At 37.5% G+C, this 17,206-nt stretch overlaps 1 protein-coding gene across 3 annotated transcripts; it reads right to left on the bottom strand.

Moving 5' to 3' along the window:
• Positions 1-466: 466 nt before the first annotated feature.
• Positions 467-11,677, bottom strand: slc8b1 (solute carrier family 8 member B1). 3 transcript variants are annotated; one of them, XM_053229518.1, is made up of 15 exons: positions 11,524-11,677; positions 9,940-10,092; positions 9,665-9,717; positions 8,725-8,802; positions 8,046-8,103; positions 7,483-7,588; positions 7,178-7,345; positions 6,958-7,074; positions 3,725-3,855; positions 3,294-3,435; positions 2,820-2,941; positions 2,061-2,214; positions 1,713-1,793; positions 1,480-1,544; positions 467-835 (listed from the first exon to the last, which is right to left on the bottom strand). In XM_053229518.1, the coding sequence occupies exons 1-15, from the start codon at positions 11,629-11,631 to the stop codon at positions 647-649; spliced, it is 1,725 nt and encodes a 574-aa protein (XP_053085493.1). In that variant the 5' UTR covers positions 11,632-11,677; the 3' UTR covers positions 467-646. The 3 variants fall into 3 exon arrangements, with proteins under 3 accessions (XP_053085493.1, XP_053085492.1, XP_053085494.1); XM_053229517.1 differs by lacking the exon at positions 11,524-11,677 and adding an exon at positions 10,380-11,416; XM_053229519.1 differs by lacking the exons at positions 8,725-8,802; positions 11,524-11,677 and adding an exon at positions 10,380-11,413.
• Between the last annotated feature and the right edge of the window lie 5,529 nt (positions 11,678-17,206).

The following is a 17,206-nucleotide window of genomic DNA, read 5'->3' as shown; positions in this document are numbered from 1 at the left end:
GGTGAGCTGGTGTGAGATTTTTTAATAACAATTCTGTAATATTTTTTTCTCTATGTGGTGCAATAACTAACTTTAGTCTCCTCCTCAGTCACTGTCAGAATTCCACCACCTGCCCAATTCTGCTTTAACCCATAGTTACCACCATGACAGGCACCAAGACTTCTAGCCACAACTACCTCTACGACTGTACACTTGAAAATGGTCTGTTCAGAATCAATGGGCCTCATTTATCAAGCTTGATACAAATGTATAATTCATTATCTAATTAATTAATTTATTTATTAGTAAATGAGTTTTTGGTTTTCCAAAGTACATAAAAACAGGTCAAAATCTATTGTCAGTCGTGATTGCCCATTTGCTATAGTTGCAGTAAATGATTAGGAATAAATGAATGCAAGTAATGAAGCAAAAAACAAACAAGTAACTATGGTCATCTAACTAATAATGAAAAAAAAAAAACACCATGTATTCTTTCTCCCCCACAAGGGATGTGTTTATTAAAATAAAACTCAATCATCCAGATTCAACAGTCACACTGCTTAAAAAGAACATGCGATTTTGACATTTTGTACTGCTTCTACACTGTTGAAAAAGTCCACAGTTTAGTGATCTTCCTGCATACATGTGGTCAGTATATGTGCTAGGTTTACATGTAGATCTTTCCAAACTCTGTAAGGAGTGCTATGATGAGAAAGGCGACATAGAAGAGCAGGAGGAAGATGCCATAGGCTCGGCTCAGGTGAAAGCATTGCAGAGGAACGAGCACAAATGAGAAGACCAGAGAGAGACCCAACGCTCCTGCCAGCACCCAACACAGCAAACCCTCAGACTCCAGCTGTGCACAGACAAGGAACATGTGAGCGATACCTGCAGTCATTTAGGTTTTATATTTTAATTAGATTGCTATTTTTTCATATTTAAATTCATAGATGATTATATACAATAAAATATTCAGATGAATATACCATTTCACTAATGACTCCAACACATTTTTTCATCACATTATGGGTCCTGTCTACATTTAAAGATGAAAAAAATCAGCCACTAAATCTAATAACTAGTATTTCAGGTTTTCCGAAACAATGCAAATGGTCTATCAGCCTGCAAATGGGACAAGCTAGATATTTCCAAAATATTAATTTAATGTGTATAATTAAACATTTTGGGTGATGTGTGTATCTTTAGAATGTCACCTTTCTGTACAGGACCACAGATAGAAATGGCTGGGGTTACATTTCATAACATTAAATCTATCCTGGCCTAGTGTACTCTTAACAGATTAAATTCCAAATAAGTACTATAATTGTCCATATGAAATTAATCTTACAGTTCTGAAAGAAAAACAGATGAGTCAGTGGGAAACATTATTTAGCAAAGAACAGTTTATGAGGATTTAAAGATTTAAGACACACAATCACATGAAAACATTTCTCTGTAGACATACAATGAAAACTGGAAAATATGGTGGATCAGATGTACCATAATGAAATCATGAAGTTTGAACATCTGCAACAGGCAGCCAAGACCAACTCCAAACAGCATATCTGAGGTAGACCGATGCTAAGGTCTACTTAAAAAAAATTAATAAACAAACACTTGTGTTCCGTTTGTGTGTGTGGACAGGTCCATGAAGGCAACGGACAGATGCAAGTCCCTAATGAAAAAAAAAATGCTTGTGATGACTGAAAAGCTTCTATTTATTAAAAGGATACTGAAAATGATGCCTCCAAAGCAGGCGGAAATGGCCATTCGGGGGTAGCCTTGCCGTGCTACAGTAATGTCAGCAAAGCAATCTGTTGAAAGAAACAAGTAAACTAACACCCAAGACAAGGGATTTTAAAGTGTCACGGTTGCCTCTGATTTCTTCATTCAGGATCTAGACCCGGATTTCTGCTAATTTGTTATTAAAGCTAAGTTGTGATATGTATTGTTAAAATAAAATTAAACTCAAATGACTTGAAGGGGAAAAAATACCAGCACATTTAACACATTTTCTTTCCAAAAGCAAACTCTATATGGTTGACTGATTCTTACAGTTGTGAGGTGCAGTGTTTGTGTACCTCCGATGCTGTTTCCCCATGCAAGAAGTGTGAGTCCCAGTACAGTATTACTCAAACGAAGGACGATGCCAAGCAGGTGCAACACACTCACAACTTCTGAAGCCACTGTATTGATCCACAAAGCACTCACTATGAATCCCATTAAAGCGAAGAGCTGCACGTACACACACCATGACATACTAATGAGCCACACTACACATAAACATAATGAGTTCATACAGTGCATACTTAAATTAGAAAACCAGTGTACTTTTTAAACTTTGAGGATGTAAGATTTTAGAATTTCCCCCTCTATGGCAGAAAAATGTTTTTGCAACCAACTTGCACAAGAACATTGTCATTTAGTGTGATTTCTGTTTCTGATTCAGACTTCTGTTGTGCCTCAAGTTGGGAAGTGATGATGTTTGACATAGGTAGCATATGCATACAAATTTCCCACTAATTCCAACCAAGACAATGCTGACTGTGAATCACTATTACAGGATTGTCAGCGTTACTCAAAGATGCTCATGAACAACACAAAGTTTTTTTTGTTGCCTGCAATAAATATGTTTCAATAAATATGTTTAATTACATCATAAAAATTCCTATGGACTGTATCTTTATAAGTTTGGGAATTAGGTCAAATTACTTTCCATAGACCCACATGTATTATACAGTAACATAACAGGAGGGTATACTTTAATATTACAGAAAGTTCAACTGTATTTTCTATGTATATGTTGGACTAAAGAAGACAATTGTGGAATTAATTCTCACAAAGTGGTAAAGAGGACGATGCTCATTAGTGGTAGAACAGTAGACTATGCCTGAGAGGAAGGCTCCAGCAAGGGCTGTGAGCATCCACACAGGAAACTCTCCCTCAATGAAGTACAGACCATCTGCAACATATACAGAGAGAAGTATTTATTTATTTATATTCAGAATATTCAAAGAACACTTACAATTTACATTCATTTATGTACACTAACTGTCTCTAAAAGAACAAAATTAAGCTTTTTACTGGCTAATCTCTCACTGGTGTGAGATGAGTGAGTGATAGTGGAGTCCCATACAATCAATATTGCATGACCAAGAATGTAAAAACACACAGTGATAGGCTTCACTCTAAAGAAAAATGTGTAAGCCTCTCCCTAATGATTAAAGGCAGGATAGGCCCATCACACTCAAAGCTGGTAGTAAAAAAACACAACTAAATGTTACTTGTGTTTGGTTCCATGTTGACACACTTACATGTCCCTGAGTTGAAAGTAAGCACACACACCAGTGGCCCAGTGATAAGATGCAGGCAGTTAAGAGGGCGTTTCCAATTACGTTCCTTCTTATCAGTATCCACAATTGGAACTGTCAGCAGCAACACCACCTCAAATGGCAGCTAGAGCGATGCAGACAGCTTTTAACACTTGGATTGTTAATTTACAATATTACCAACTGACAAAAAAGCATAGATAACTGTCCCCTAAAACAGCAAATCTGAATTTAAACAATTGTTTTAAAACCTGACAGTAGATATGAAAATGGCTAATAAGGCACTCAAACTCAAACATCTTGGGGAAGATTCTATAGAACTCTGGACAGCACCTGAACACCACAGCAACCTCCACATGACATTGCAATAATTCAATCAACACCCAAACAATTAAAGTCAAGTGAATGTGTTTAACCTGAATGATCTTGAGGACTTTCCAGCCCCAGTGTATCCTCCTCCAGTTCCTTGAATCTATGGGGTTAATAGCTCTCAGGAAAATGCTACTGGTTGACTCAGTGAAGGAGATCAAAGGCTCATACTCCTCCTCTGAACACACACACACACACACACACACACACACACACACACACACACACATCATCCACAATTTCCATTGCACACAAAATTGTGATAACCTTCAACATATTGTAAGTGATTACTGGCAGAGGATGCAAACCACAGACATGTTTTCTCATAGTTTAAATTTTACAATGATCACATGCGTAAAGCATGTCAGAATACTGCTCTTCTTATAAAAAGCTAAATCTTCTATGGATTTGCAGGTTTCATAACCCATAAGTTGGCAAGATGTAGGCCTATCATTATGTTTGCATTAAGTGTCTCAATGAGAGACATATGCCAGGCTCATCCACTCCAAATTAGAGAGGTAATGCCTACTAACCTGTGGATTGCATATACATCCATCCATTATTTGTAACGCTTATCCTACACAGGGTCGAGGGTGAGCCTGGAGCCTATCCCAGGGTACTCTGGGCACAAGGCGGGGGACACCCTGGAGGTGCCAACCCATCACAGGGCACAATCACACACACCCCCATTCACTCACTATGGACAATTAGGAAAATGCCAATTAGCCTACAACGCATGTCTTTGGACTAGGCAGGAAACTGAGTACACAGAGGAAACCCCTGAAGCACAGGGAGAACATGCAAGCTCCATGCACACAGGGCACGGCAAGATTCAAACCCCCAACCCTGGAGGTACAAGGCAACAGTGCTAACCTCTAAGACACCATGCCCCTGGACTACATATACAGTACCATAAAAAAATATTTGCCCTTTCCTGATTTCTTATATTCACACTTAATTGTTTCAGATTTTTAGACCAAATTTATTATTAGACAAAAACAAGCTGAGTAAACACAATTTTTTTTTACATGATCATTTCTTTTATTGAAAGAAAAAAGTTATCCAACACCAACTGGCCCTGTGTGAAAAAGTAAATCAATAAACCAATTAACCAAATTTATGTTGTACAATTAGACTAATTACACCCATGCTTGATTACTGTCAGTCCCTTACACTGCGGCAGGACCTTACACGGGCAGTTCATATGTGAAAGCCCTCCAGTGTGGCTGAATTAAAGCAATTCTTCAAAGAAGAGTTGAACAAAATTCCCCCACAGAAAGTGAAAGATTGATCTCCAGTTATCGGAAGCCATTTATTAAGCTATTGAGCTGCCATTGCTGCTAAAGGTGGCATAAACAGTTAGTAAGTTTAGGTGGTAATTATTTTTTCACATGGATGATAAGGTTTTGCATAAAACTTTAAATGAAATGTTCTCCTTGTCTGATATTACATTTTGTATTAGAATCGAAAACCAATTACTGTGACAAATGTGCAAAAATAGAGGAAATCAGGAGGGATCAAATGCTGTTTTACAGCATTTAATCTATGATCCATTAGTGAGTTTTTTTTATGAATGCTAAGAAGAGGCTAAGACCCCCACAGTATGTTTTATATACAGATACTGTATTAGTGATAATTGTACAAGCAACTCAAGCTTTGCTTCACTTTTTGAAAACAGCAATAGATTTTCTCATGCTAACCCTAACCCAAGGCTTAAATAGCAATAGGACACTGCAACAAAACAATGAGTAATAAGGGTTGATGATTAAATAAGCAATGATTAAATAAGGGTTATTAATAACTTGCCAATACAGCTTGCTGTTATCATAACCTCCACTCTTTTGGTAAGGATTTCCACTAAATTTTGGAACGTAGTACGTCTGGTGCGTGGTCGGCGTTCCAATTCATCTCAGTGGTGTTCAGTGGAGTTGAGGTCAGGGCTAGGGCCACTCGAGTTCTTCCACATCAACCTTGGCAAACCATGTCTTTATGGACCCTGCCTTCTGCACAGAGGCCATGCTAGAACATGTTTGGGGCCCTTTAGTTCTGGTGAAGGGAAATCATAATGCTGCAGTATACAAAGACGTCCTAGACCAGACCTGGGCATTGTACGGCCCACGGGCCACATCCGGCCCTTTGGCTGTCGCTGACTGGCCCCCCATGAGGTCAGTGGGACGTAAGGAATCAAAGTAAATAAGTGTATATTATACACACAATACAATTATTTTGCTTTTATTTTGAAGGCGATTGCTAATTATACGTCATTATGCTCGTGTGTGTGAGCCTATGGTGTGTGCGTACGTGCCCGTGTTTAATTGGTGATCTGACCTTTACCAAAGGTGCATTAGCGGTTATCCCCAAAATGTCTGCTCACGTTAAGAAAAGAAAGATTGATGCAGAATGTCGGGTTTTTAACAAGACATGGACTTCTAAGTATTTATTTACCAAAGTCATATGTAAAGCAGTGTGCTTAGTTTGTGGAGAAGAGATCGCTGTATTTAAAGATTACAATTTGAAGTGACATTACGAGAGGAAACACGCAGAAAAATACAAGAACGTGACTGATGCAGAGTGAGCACAGACATCTGAATCTTTGCTAGCCAAGTTGCAAAGGCAACAAGGACTTTTTACCAAGCTTTACACATCCAGGGATGGGTAAATAAAGCAACCAATCCTGATACAGATCCTCTCTCACTGATGATCACCTGTCTGCTGTACTCCACATATCCACCTCAGACATTCAACCTGACATCAGTGCACTTGTTCAAGCCCAACAGAAACTAGATTTCTCGCACTGAACAAGAAAAAAGAACTGAGGTAAGAAGACAACAAAGCAACAGCAGTAGCAGTTATTTTTTGTATACAGTTCATGCTGGTCTTTGAAATACTGCAAAAATATGCACATTTTCAAAATTTTGATGAATGTTCATTAAATAGTGAGATAATGTTGGTATTGGTGTTTCCGCATTTTCATCTACTTTTACCAGTAGCAGCTCAGCAAAATGATACAATATACTGCTTTTTATAAAAACATATAATTAATGTTGAACAAAATTGAGTCTATCGCTCCAGCCCTCCACAACAGTCCCACTTTCTTGCATGGCCCCTTAAGAAAATTAATTGCCCACCCCTGTCCTAGACAATTGTGTGCTTCCAACATTATGGCAATGCTTTGGGGAAGACCGGCATCTGAGTGTAATGGTTAGGTGTCCACATAGGGTATGCTATGGAGCAATTAGAAAATATTCATTTATGAAGCGGAAAAAAGGGCTCTCCTCACCTTGGCTGAACTCTGTAGAGTTCGGTAGCGGTTCATGGAGGGAGCGTGACTGGCGGTTATAAATATATGCACTCAGCACCACAGTTATAACATACAGCACATACAGTCCCAGATATCCTGCAGAATGGGACAGAGGGATCCACATAACACAACAATTCCATGTAGTAAGTAAACATAATCAGAAACTACTTTGATGATATGTGGAAACAGAGAAGCAGACCTAGGGCTTCTTCCAGTAAAATCTCTCTCTTATAGAGAATGTTGAAAGTCCAGAAGACAGCAGCCATATAGAAGATGACATCACGCAGGAAAGGGCGAGAGGCCACAGTGAAAGGCTTCACCAGGGCAACACTCCCAGCAACCACTGTGGTCACAAATATGCCTGCCCCTTAGAGACAGAAATATACAGTAAGTTAAATATGACCATTACCTACAGCCTAAAATTGTCATTTTTAATACATATGTACCTTTTAAAATAGCAAGCTGAGATCATAACAATACAACACCAAACATAACAAGACTCACCAAACAAAGCTCCAATGGCCAGACCAGCTGTCTGTGGACGTGAGAAAGCAGCCATAGCACTGAATACATCTGGAGCCCCATTACCAAGGGCTAAAAATGTCACTCCCTGCACACCAACGCCATTATGGAAAAGCACACAATTCTTTCTCACAATAAAAGTAGAGTAACTACCAAGCATTGGATCTGTTTTGACTGACTTCAGCTAAATAATTATTAATACAACTACTATGCATTTATGCTTTGAGTTAAAGTTAGGTACAGCAGATTTAAAAACAATATAGAGATGTTATATTAGTGATATAGTGATATAGTGATATAGTGATTAGGCACTTTCACACTCCAGAAATGTAATTTCCTGTTTTCCCCCTAAAAAGTATTCTGTAAGAGTAGATATGTGCAAAACTAGCTCCTTACCCTCCTGAAGAAAATAATTAAATTAAATTTCTCACTTGCCAGAAATGTAGATTATTTTCTTATCTCATATTATTACTAATCTCTATATAAAATCAGAGAGAAATGAATAACCTCAAGAATATGATTGAGAATCAAACGGTCAAGGATACAGCCACATTATGTGTCAGCCTCAAAGTGAAGGAGATAGCAGAGAGGTTGGGACAAAAACTACAAAAGTAAAAAAAAAAAAAAACTATTAAGATTTTTATAATGCATACTCAAACACCTTTTAAAAATAACCAATAGTACTATTCAATTAAAAATTAATTCTTTTTCATTACATTTCACACACCCATACCAAATTTATGCACATGCAGTTCATCACAATGAGTCTTTTCTTTTTCTTTCTTTTTTTTTTTTTTTGACTCTCACAGCAGTGAAATTTAATACAAAAAGGAGACAACTTAATGTGGTCAAGCGTAAGGGCACAGGTTCCTAACCCTGGTCCTGGAGGACCCCATGTCCAAAAAACATGGAATGATGTCCTTTTCCACCTTGGAACGTTCGACTTGCGAAGTGGGAAAAAAAAAAACATGGACGCCTTCATGTTCATTTTTCATTAGCAACAAGCTAGCCAGCTAACTTTGATAACTGATGTACATTTTCCTCCTCAGCAAACTGTATAGTCATTGTTTTAGATTCAACAAGCAAATATGTGTGTATGTCGATTGATCTAACGCAAATACATGTATATACAATATACGTTATAACTCATTTAAAGGTAAGAAATGCTACTTAATTTGATGTCACTCTGTAAACTGGGAAGGAACTCGTAGTTGAGGAGCCTACCCCAAGTTGATGGTTGGAAGTTGAGGAGGTGTTTCTTTGGCTTTTACTGGTGGGAAGTGGGGAATTACAAGTTGTAACCTTAAGTCGAACACAAAATGTCTCCTTTACAGATTTTTTTGATTGTGTCAAGTTAACAGTCAAGTTTCATTTTCACCATCAAAATAGACTTCAAGTGTCAGTTCTAACTAAAATAATGCTAAATATAAAATAAATAAATAACTAAAAATATTATGTCCATAATGGAATAAAAGATAAAAATCTCGAAACAGGGTTCAGGTATATTTGGACATCAGGTAAACTGGGACAGTTTAACTTAATGCATTTATTTTCTGGCCTCAAAAGTGAAAGCAAAAAACATATGTAACACCCTTTAAAAATGACCAATAGTACTATTCAATTAAAAATTCATTCGTTTTCATTGTACGTCACACATCCACACCAAATTTATGCCCAAAAAAAGGTCAACTTTTTGCCTTTAAGTTCTAGTTTGCTAAGCAAAAGTGCACATCAGAATGCACCAACCACAATTTCCCCTTTCTACTTGAGCTACTGGAAGACCAAAAATGGCTCCGATAGATGGACTCTCTGTAGGTGATAAAAGGCAGCCATGGCAATGAACAGGTCCAGCAACATAGAGGCTATGACTGAACATAAAAGACAATAATCTGTGATAAGGCAGACTGATGGCTACTGTACACAAATCACGCCACCACAGCTCATTGTAGGTTTATCTTTAAGCTGTGTGGTAGCTGCAAGACCATGATGACACCAACCAGTATTTTATTAACATACAAGGACATCAGGGTGAAGTGTAAATGGAAATGTCCACCCTCCTTATGCTACACATATTAACGCACCTTGTTCAACAACCCTCTTTAAAGCAATGATTACCCGTCTATGCACATCATAACCTTGCTTAAAAGTTGAGAACAAAACTAACAACTCTGATGCAATCAGTCCAAGAATCAGGAACAAAATCAACAGCCACAGAACCTGGAAGGGGGAAGCAAACAAGGGGAAAAAATCATTAGTGCATAGTTATATTATTTAATGAGCTCATTATGGTTTGCAACCATTTCAGGACTACACAAAATACAGGACTTTCCGGTTTGTGTTTATCTGACTCTGTCCACTCTCTCACATATTCAACTGTAGTAGCCTACTCAAACATTCACGTGTGTGCGAGGCTTGTTCGCAAACTTTGGGCGTACTTACATAGAAAAAAATAGCAAGGGGCAAGAGTTTAGGAGGAAACAAGCAAAAAGTGATCCAGGGGTAATTAATGAAGCCACCCTCGACATGGCAGTCTGTGGTGTTCAGAACAAACTCGCAGCGCTGGGCAGCAGGCAGTGTCATCACCTTGTCACACTGGTAACACAAGTACAGACACACATTCAAGGCTTGACAACGCATTAATAAACAAATTTGTGGTCAAAAGCTTGAGTCCCAAAAATACATAATCCGCGAGTTTATATAACACCGTTAAGCGCGTGTTACGCATTGCAGAGATTCTTTTTAAGCACGTAAAATTTTAAATTCGTCCAATAGGTCAGATGACAGCACATCATATGGCCGGGAAAACACGTTTTAATTTTTTTTTTTTAACAATTATTTTATCATGACGTATTTCTACCATAGTCACGTGCCCAACATACCTCGTCCTCATTGCTTTTCAGTGTAGAAATAGCTTTAAGCGCACTTAGGTTCAGATGGTCAGTTTCCAGTTGTGTGCTGTTTACTGCCACAGTAGTCCATTTCTCAGAGATAACATATTCTGATTTCAGAGCAAATGTCAGCGCCGCGATCAAACACACAGTTGTCATTCCTAAACGCGGTCTAAACGTACCACTGCTGCTAGGCCAGCATTACTTTTGGATTCACTTCCTTAACCGGCGCACTCGGATGTATCGCAAAGACTACTGCCTACATCCGTTTTACAACCTGATGTTAGTTGTTAATAATCTGTTTAGAAAGTTTTCATTAAGGTAGGAGGGGCTTTATGTCGACCACGAGCTGGACTTAAGGGTAGCACGTAGTTTTGGACATAGATTAGAAAAATTGCTTCTTTTCGCCTGGGAATGAGTGATGTGTCGTTCGCGAACGAGCCGACTCCCATATAGGCTATGAGTCTTTTTTATACTCTTGCAGCAGTGTAATTTGAAACAAAAAGTAAACATCTTTTCAGCGCATGAGCTGTTCATTAGCCTGCTTAGTGAGTATTTTACTATCAGCTGAGTGTAGGAGGCAGCATGACTGAGAGTGTCTGCCTCCTGCTTTTTGAACATGTACTGTGTGTGGCCAAGCGTAAGGGCACAGGTTCTTAACTCTTCTCATGGAGGACCCCGTGTCCTGCACATTTTATTTCCCTGCTCTAATACACCTACTTTCAAATCAGGAAGGGCTTAACAGCTCAGCTAATTACTTTAATCGGGTAAGCAGGGAAAACACTAAACTGTGCAGAACAGGGGGTACACCAGGACCAGTGTTGGTAACGTTAGCGGAAATGTTTGTCAAACTATTGTAATCCTTGTCCGGTTTAGGAAAATAATGACAATGAGCCATTTGGGAGCCGATTCTTATGGATGAGCTGAGCCAAATGAACCGACTCAATGAAAACAGCCGGAATTCCCTTTACTACTTATGCTGTGTTCGACTTGTCTTGTAAGTGGTTGACGTCATTTTCCACCTCGGTACGTTCGGGAAAAAAACCCCCCCAAAAAAACACGGACGCCTCGATGTAGTCTTTTGCTAGCAAAAGCTAGCCAGCTAACTTTGATAAATGATGTAGCATATATTTACCTCCTCAAAACAGCGAACACCGAACTGTATAGGGAGTGACTTAGATTTAACAAGCGAATATTTGTGTATGTCGATTGATCTAAAGCAAATACTTGTGTATATACTCATTTAAAGGAAAGAAGTGCTTCTTAATTTGACGCCACTCTGTAAACTGGGAAGGAACTCGTAGTTGAGAAGACTACCCTAAGTTGACGTTTGGAATTGCAAGTGGAGGAGGTGTTTCTTTGGCTTTTACTTGTTGGAAGTGGGGAATTACAAGTTGCAACCTTAAGTCGAACACAAAATGTCTTCTTTACAGATTTTTTTTTTTGATTGTGTCAAGTTAAGAGTCAACTTTCATTTTCACCATCAGAATAAACTTAAGTGTCAGGTCTAACTAAAATAATGCCCATTATTATGTCCATAATGGAATAAAAGGCAAACATCTGGAAACACAACCTAGGGTGAATTCAGATATATTTGTACATTAGATAAATTGGGACAGTTTAACTTACAGCATTTATTTTCTGGCGTGATAAGTGAAAGCCAAAACATATATTACTTGGCCCTTGCAGTAGCCCTGTTTGTTATAACATGACTTAATTGATGTGACATCCTATTAGTGAGTGTAATAATAAATTATGTGTGTTTTTTTCTACCCACTACCCTAAAAAAATATTTGAGGTAGGAATGGCATATGCTTTGCCTTGTTTTCTTTCATAAGGTTATAAAATGCATTGAAAAAAACCAATGAATATTATTTTAATTTTGTCTATATATACAGTGTATTGGTATTTATAATATTAACTTAATTTCATATTTGTGTTAAAAAAAATTGAAGGCCAAAATATTTCTTGTTACCTTAGTTTGCATTCACGTGCCTCTAAAAACTGTTATGTCTCTTTAAATAGATTTTAATTACCCAACATGCATCATTTGGTGCTGAGGATTCAGAATGGAAATTAGGGTAGTTACTTTCTCTTTTTCATATGATGAAATTTTGATAAATGTTAGTTAAACTTCCTTTTTGTACACTGTTGCTTATTATTAACAATATGTGATAATAATCTAAACTATTTTAAACATTATTATTCATTTTCTATGACAAAATAAGCCATGACCACACAGTGTGTGAAGAAATATGTAGCATGCTAACATTACTCATTGCCACATAGACTAAAGGCTGATAGTGGTGATGAGAAGCCATGGTACAGTGATGAGAACATTATGTTAACATCCGTAATGTACATTTATTTTTAGTGAATGGTTAAACCTCATATCAATATTATATAGGAAATACAAATAAATTAAAGAAAATAACTTTATGATAATTTATTAAGCTTTCTTGTTAAGACACAGATGAAGAGCAGAAGAAGACAACAGCAAAAGCTAGGGTTCAAAAGCACAGGCAAAAATATATGGAACTCCTGAGCTTCTTGAAGAATATCATGAAAGAAAAGAGAGAGGTACTGTAGCTTCATTGAGGAAATATTTGTTCATGCTGTCTGTACACTGAATCATTTGTTTTGAATTTAAGTACATATATACAGTGGATATAAAAAGTTTTTTGTGATGTTAAAAAAGTAAACCAAGATAAATCATGTCAGATCTTTTCCACCTTTAATGTGATATAACAACCAACAAAATTCAAGTGAAAAACAAATAGAACTAGATGGGTAAAGTTTGTCACGACAAACTTTGATGCTGGCTAGACAAAGCCAGTCTGAAAGTTTGATGCTGTTTCATAAGCTTGAAGATAGTTTGAAGTTGAAAGACAGAAAGAAAGAAAGGGTGACAGACAGACAGTTACAGGTAGAAAGATAGATGACAAATAAGAGTGATGCAAGTAGAAAGTCAGATGGAGTGAGAGAGTGATTCAGGTACATTGATAGAAATATGGAGAGAGTGTGTGTGCTACTGGTAGAATGATAGAGAGAATGATGGAGAGAGTGTGTGGCATTGATAGAGAGATAGATGAAGTGAGAGTCTCTGTTACAGGTACATTGACAGAGTGAGAGGGAGAGAAGAGGGGCTTCAGGTCTTGCGCACACAGGTGTGTGCGTTTTGACAGCTGGATTTTGAAATCTTGAACATTCTGTGCCAGGCTCTGAACATTCTGTCAGTGTAAGTGAATGGGATTTTTTTGCACGATTTTTGTCCGCTGTTCAAACATTGTGAGTCTGATTGCTTATAAAAGTCATAGCTCACCTTTTCTCAATAAGCCGGTCAATTTGAGCCCTCATTCATGTCCATAGCACAAATGGTGCGAGATGAGCTACGTGCCAAAATTTTGTCCAGAACAATAATAATAACTAGAATTTACATTTTCTGAAGAAAATGGGACTGGTGCTGGCCTGTGCAAAATTCAACACTGGAATACCCATAACACAATTCTTCTCATTGAGCCAAGTGTTTTGATATGTCACATGTCTATGTTGTAGTAGTTTTGTAAATCCACCTATTTTGAGGGTTAATGTGCGTGCAATGTCACGTGAAGTGTACATGACAGCACTAGAATACCCATAACGCAGTTCTCCTCATTGAGCCAGGCGTTTTGATATGTCACATATCCATGTTGCGGTAGTTTTGTGATTCCGCTTATTTGGCGGGTTGACGTCACGTGACGTGCATGTGACGTCACTACCATACCAAAAGTGCAATAGGCCAATTTCACAAGAATCGGAAATACATCATTGCTGTTTAAACCTTCTTCCTCTAGGTTAGTTACGGCTAACGCGATTTCTATGCTGAGGAAAAATGGAAAGATCACCACCCAGCCACAAATCAGGTTCGAGGATGTTAGCTGAATTGTTGTACAGCACTCTTCTGCTACAGAATCAATGCTCAGGAAGGGCTACAAATTCTTGAACAAAGAATTGAACTTGAGCCAGATATTTTGAAAAAATATTCTGAAACAGCCAATGTTAGTCTTCTACCTTGCAGTTCTGTTGTTCACCCAGATGCACCACATCTGGGAGGCGGTCCAGATGGGAGGGTGTATGACCCATGTGAAATCTTCCTATTCGGACTGGTGGAAGTAAAAAGCATCTCTGCTGACAGTATAGGTCAGCCTTCTTTCATTAAAATCCAGAAAGGTCAAAACAAACTCAAAGAAATGCACAAATAGAACAGAGGTTTGACACCTTAATTTTACCATGAAAGATTATTAAAAAAGACAAAAATTTTCCATTGTATCTGTCTAATTATTTTCAGTAAACTATGTACAAATTTTAGTTTGTTAAAACAAGTAACAACCTATCTCTGACCCAGCGCAATGCATAGATTATTGACAAACCAGTAAAAAGGTGATACAAAGTAAAGAATCGTACAATTTAAAGAAAACATGAAAATTCTTTAGAAGGTAAGTAATGAGGTGAAACGATTAATGGTCTAAATCCTAAAACTAACTGAACAAAATGTAACAAAACATAACTCTAAAGGAATGGAAATCTTTTTTCCTTTTTTTGGAAGAGCAAAATGCAGTCCTTTACTTGTTTTGCACTGGAGCACTGCATTTTTACATCAGAGTTGTTCCTCTTTCACCTGCTCCTGTTAGTGGATCATTGGTCCACATATTTTAATTTTGCCCTTCCTGATGCAGCCCTCCCCAATTTTATCTGGGCTTGGGACCAAAATTGAGAGCATACTGTTGCATGTGGTTCCCTGGCCAGGAATCAAACCCTGGCCACAGCAGTAAGAGTGCTGTGGCCTAACCACTAGTCCTCCAGGGATCCTGCAGTTTTACATCAGAGTATACTGCACAAAAATACACCAAATGAATCTTCAACAAATAAAAAACAGACAGCAGATGACCCAATGGAATGAATCTGGAATGAATGACAGTTGCGGCTGACAATTCAGCCAAAAAAGGCTGAATTTTTTTTACCAAGAAATAAGATTAAATAGGCATACAACATAATAACAAATAATCATGATAATAATCAGTGCAGATGTATTCAGACGGTGCAGTCAAGTCTGTGTGTACATACCGTTTTTTTTTTTTAATTAATTTTAATTTTTCTTTGATTTTCAATGACACAACAATGGTACCAGGATGTCAAGACAGCATATGCAACATTCACTAGCTTAAACTCCCTATACACAATTTAGGTGGGAACAGGGCATACCAGTGGGAATGAATGAATGAATGAATGAATGAATGAATAAATAAAAATAACTTTGAATGAAGGTACAATAGTGTATGTAATAAACCAGTTATTTGTCTACATTAAGAAAGTCCCAAAGAGAAGACCAAGTGCACCAGAAAATGTCAGATCTGTGATAATCATAGGTAAGTTTTCCTAACAGCAAAAGAATATCAGCCTGACTCATCCACATTCTGACAGATGGTATCTGTGAAGTTGACCACAACAACAGTATACATTTTTTAGCCAGAAAAAGTATACTACTAAAAGTGTACTACAAAAGTGCAGTACACGCTCATCATCACCGTTAAGATTTACAACAACAGTTAAATTCAAGAGATATATAATTTCAAAAGATTTATAATTCAGGGTAAAAGTCTTTCCAATAATCTTTTGTATAATTTTGTGAACCTCTTTCCAGTAGGTCTTAATCTTTTCACAATCCCAAAATGTATGCATCACAGTACTAGTGGCTGCTTTATGCTTAAAACATAATCGAGAGGTGTGTTAGGTAAGTCCTATGGACAAATTTAAAATGTTCATGAGCCGAAGTTGAAGCATTCTTTGGAAAAACATTTGCACAAACCTTGTCACTAAAAGGAGACCCAATGTCCTTTTCCCATATCACCCTTAGAGAGTCAAACGTCGATAAATCAATATTTGACAACATAGTAAGTTCAGACATCTTCCTCTTATTACTACCTGAGGAGAAAAACTGCTTTTCTACTTCAGTAAGAGCAAAGCATATTTTACCTACTCTCATTTGAGACTCCAAAAAGTGTTGTAACTAAAGAAACTTATAAAAATCATTATTGGGCAATTTAAATTCGTGAGTAATTTGCTGATTTAAATTTTAAATTTTAAGATTTAAATCTACCATCTATGAACAAATCACGTAACACCAAAACTCCTTTTCACATCCCAGCCTGAAGCCCAGTGTTTTGCATAGATGAGGGGAGATCAGGATTAAAAGCAATGGAAGATTTGAAACATAAGTTATTTGGCTTAGCGAATAACTTCCTAACATCCTTACACACCAAAAGAGTATTTGTCACAGTAAAGTTATTGGATATAGACTGAAGCTTATATATACTATAAATAAAAGGCAGAGGACATAATAGTTTTGGATAACACCTAAATTATTCAATCCCAACCCAAAGGGATTCAAGTCTGTTAAAAGATCAACTCAACATGTGCTTAATTTGTGCAGACCAGTAATGTATTTGAAGATTAGGTAGCAAGGCCCCACCCAAATCTCTTGGTTTCAATAAAACAGAAAATTTTAATCTATGCCTTTTTTGGTTCCAAATGTAACTTTAAATTAAAGAATTTTTCCTTTTAAAAAAACTTGTAGTCAAATAACATGGCAGGCATTGAAACAAAAAATTCAGCCTTGGGAGAGCATTCATAAAGGGATATACAATGCTTCTGAACCTGTTTCAATGCCGCATGTGTTTACTTTGGTTTTTATAACTTCGGTCGGTGATTCTGTAACTAATGTAAACAAAAGTGGTCAGAGAGGGCAACCTTGACGGCATTCTCTGCCCACTGAGAATTTA

This window comes from Pangasianodon hypophthalmus, chromosome 25 (assembly GCF_027358585.1).
Source record: "Pangasianodon hypophthalmus isolate fPanHyp1 chromosome 25, fPanHyp1.pri, whole genome shotgun sequence".
Classification (NCBI taxonomy): domain Eukaryota; kingdom Metazoa; phylum Chordata; class Actinopteri; order Siluriformes; family Pangasiidae; genus Pangasianodon; species Pangasianodon hypophthalmus.
This window is presented reverse-complemented; position numbering and strand designations above follow the sequence as displayed.

What these genes read in the sequence shown, in the direction of transcription:
- slc8b1 (XM_053229517.1), bottom strand. Translation starts at nt 10,547, where the DNA reads ATGACAACTGTGTGTTTGATCGCGGCGCTGACATTTGCTCTGAAATCA. An exon ending in TGAAAAGCAATGAGGACGAG is followed by an intron (nt 10,093 to 10,379) that starts GTATGTTGGGCA and finishes TTGTGTTACCAG; the next exon opens with TGTGACAAGGTGATGACACT. An exon ending in AACTTCATGATTTCATTATG is followed by an intron (nt 836 to 1,479) that starts GTACATCTGATC and finishes GTCTGTGCACAG; the next exon opens with CTGGAGTCTGAGGGTTTGCT.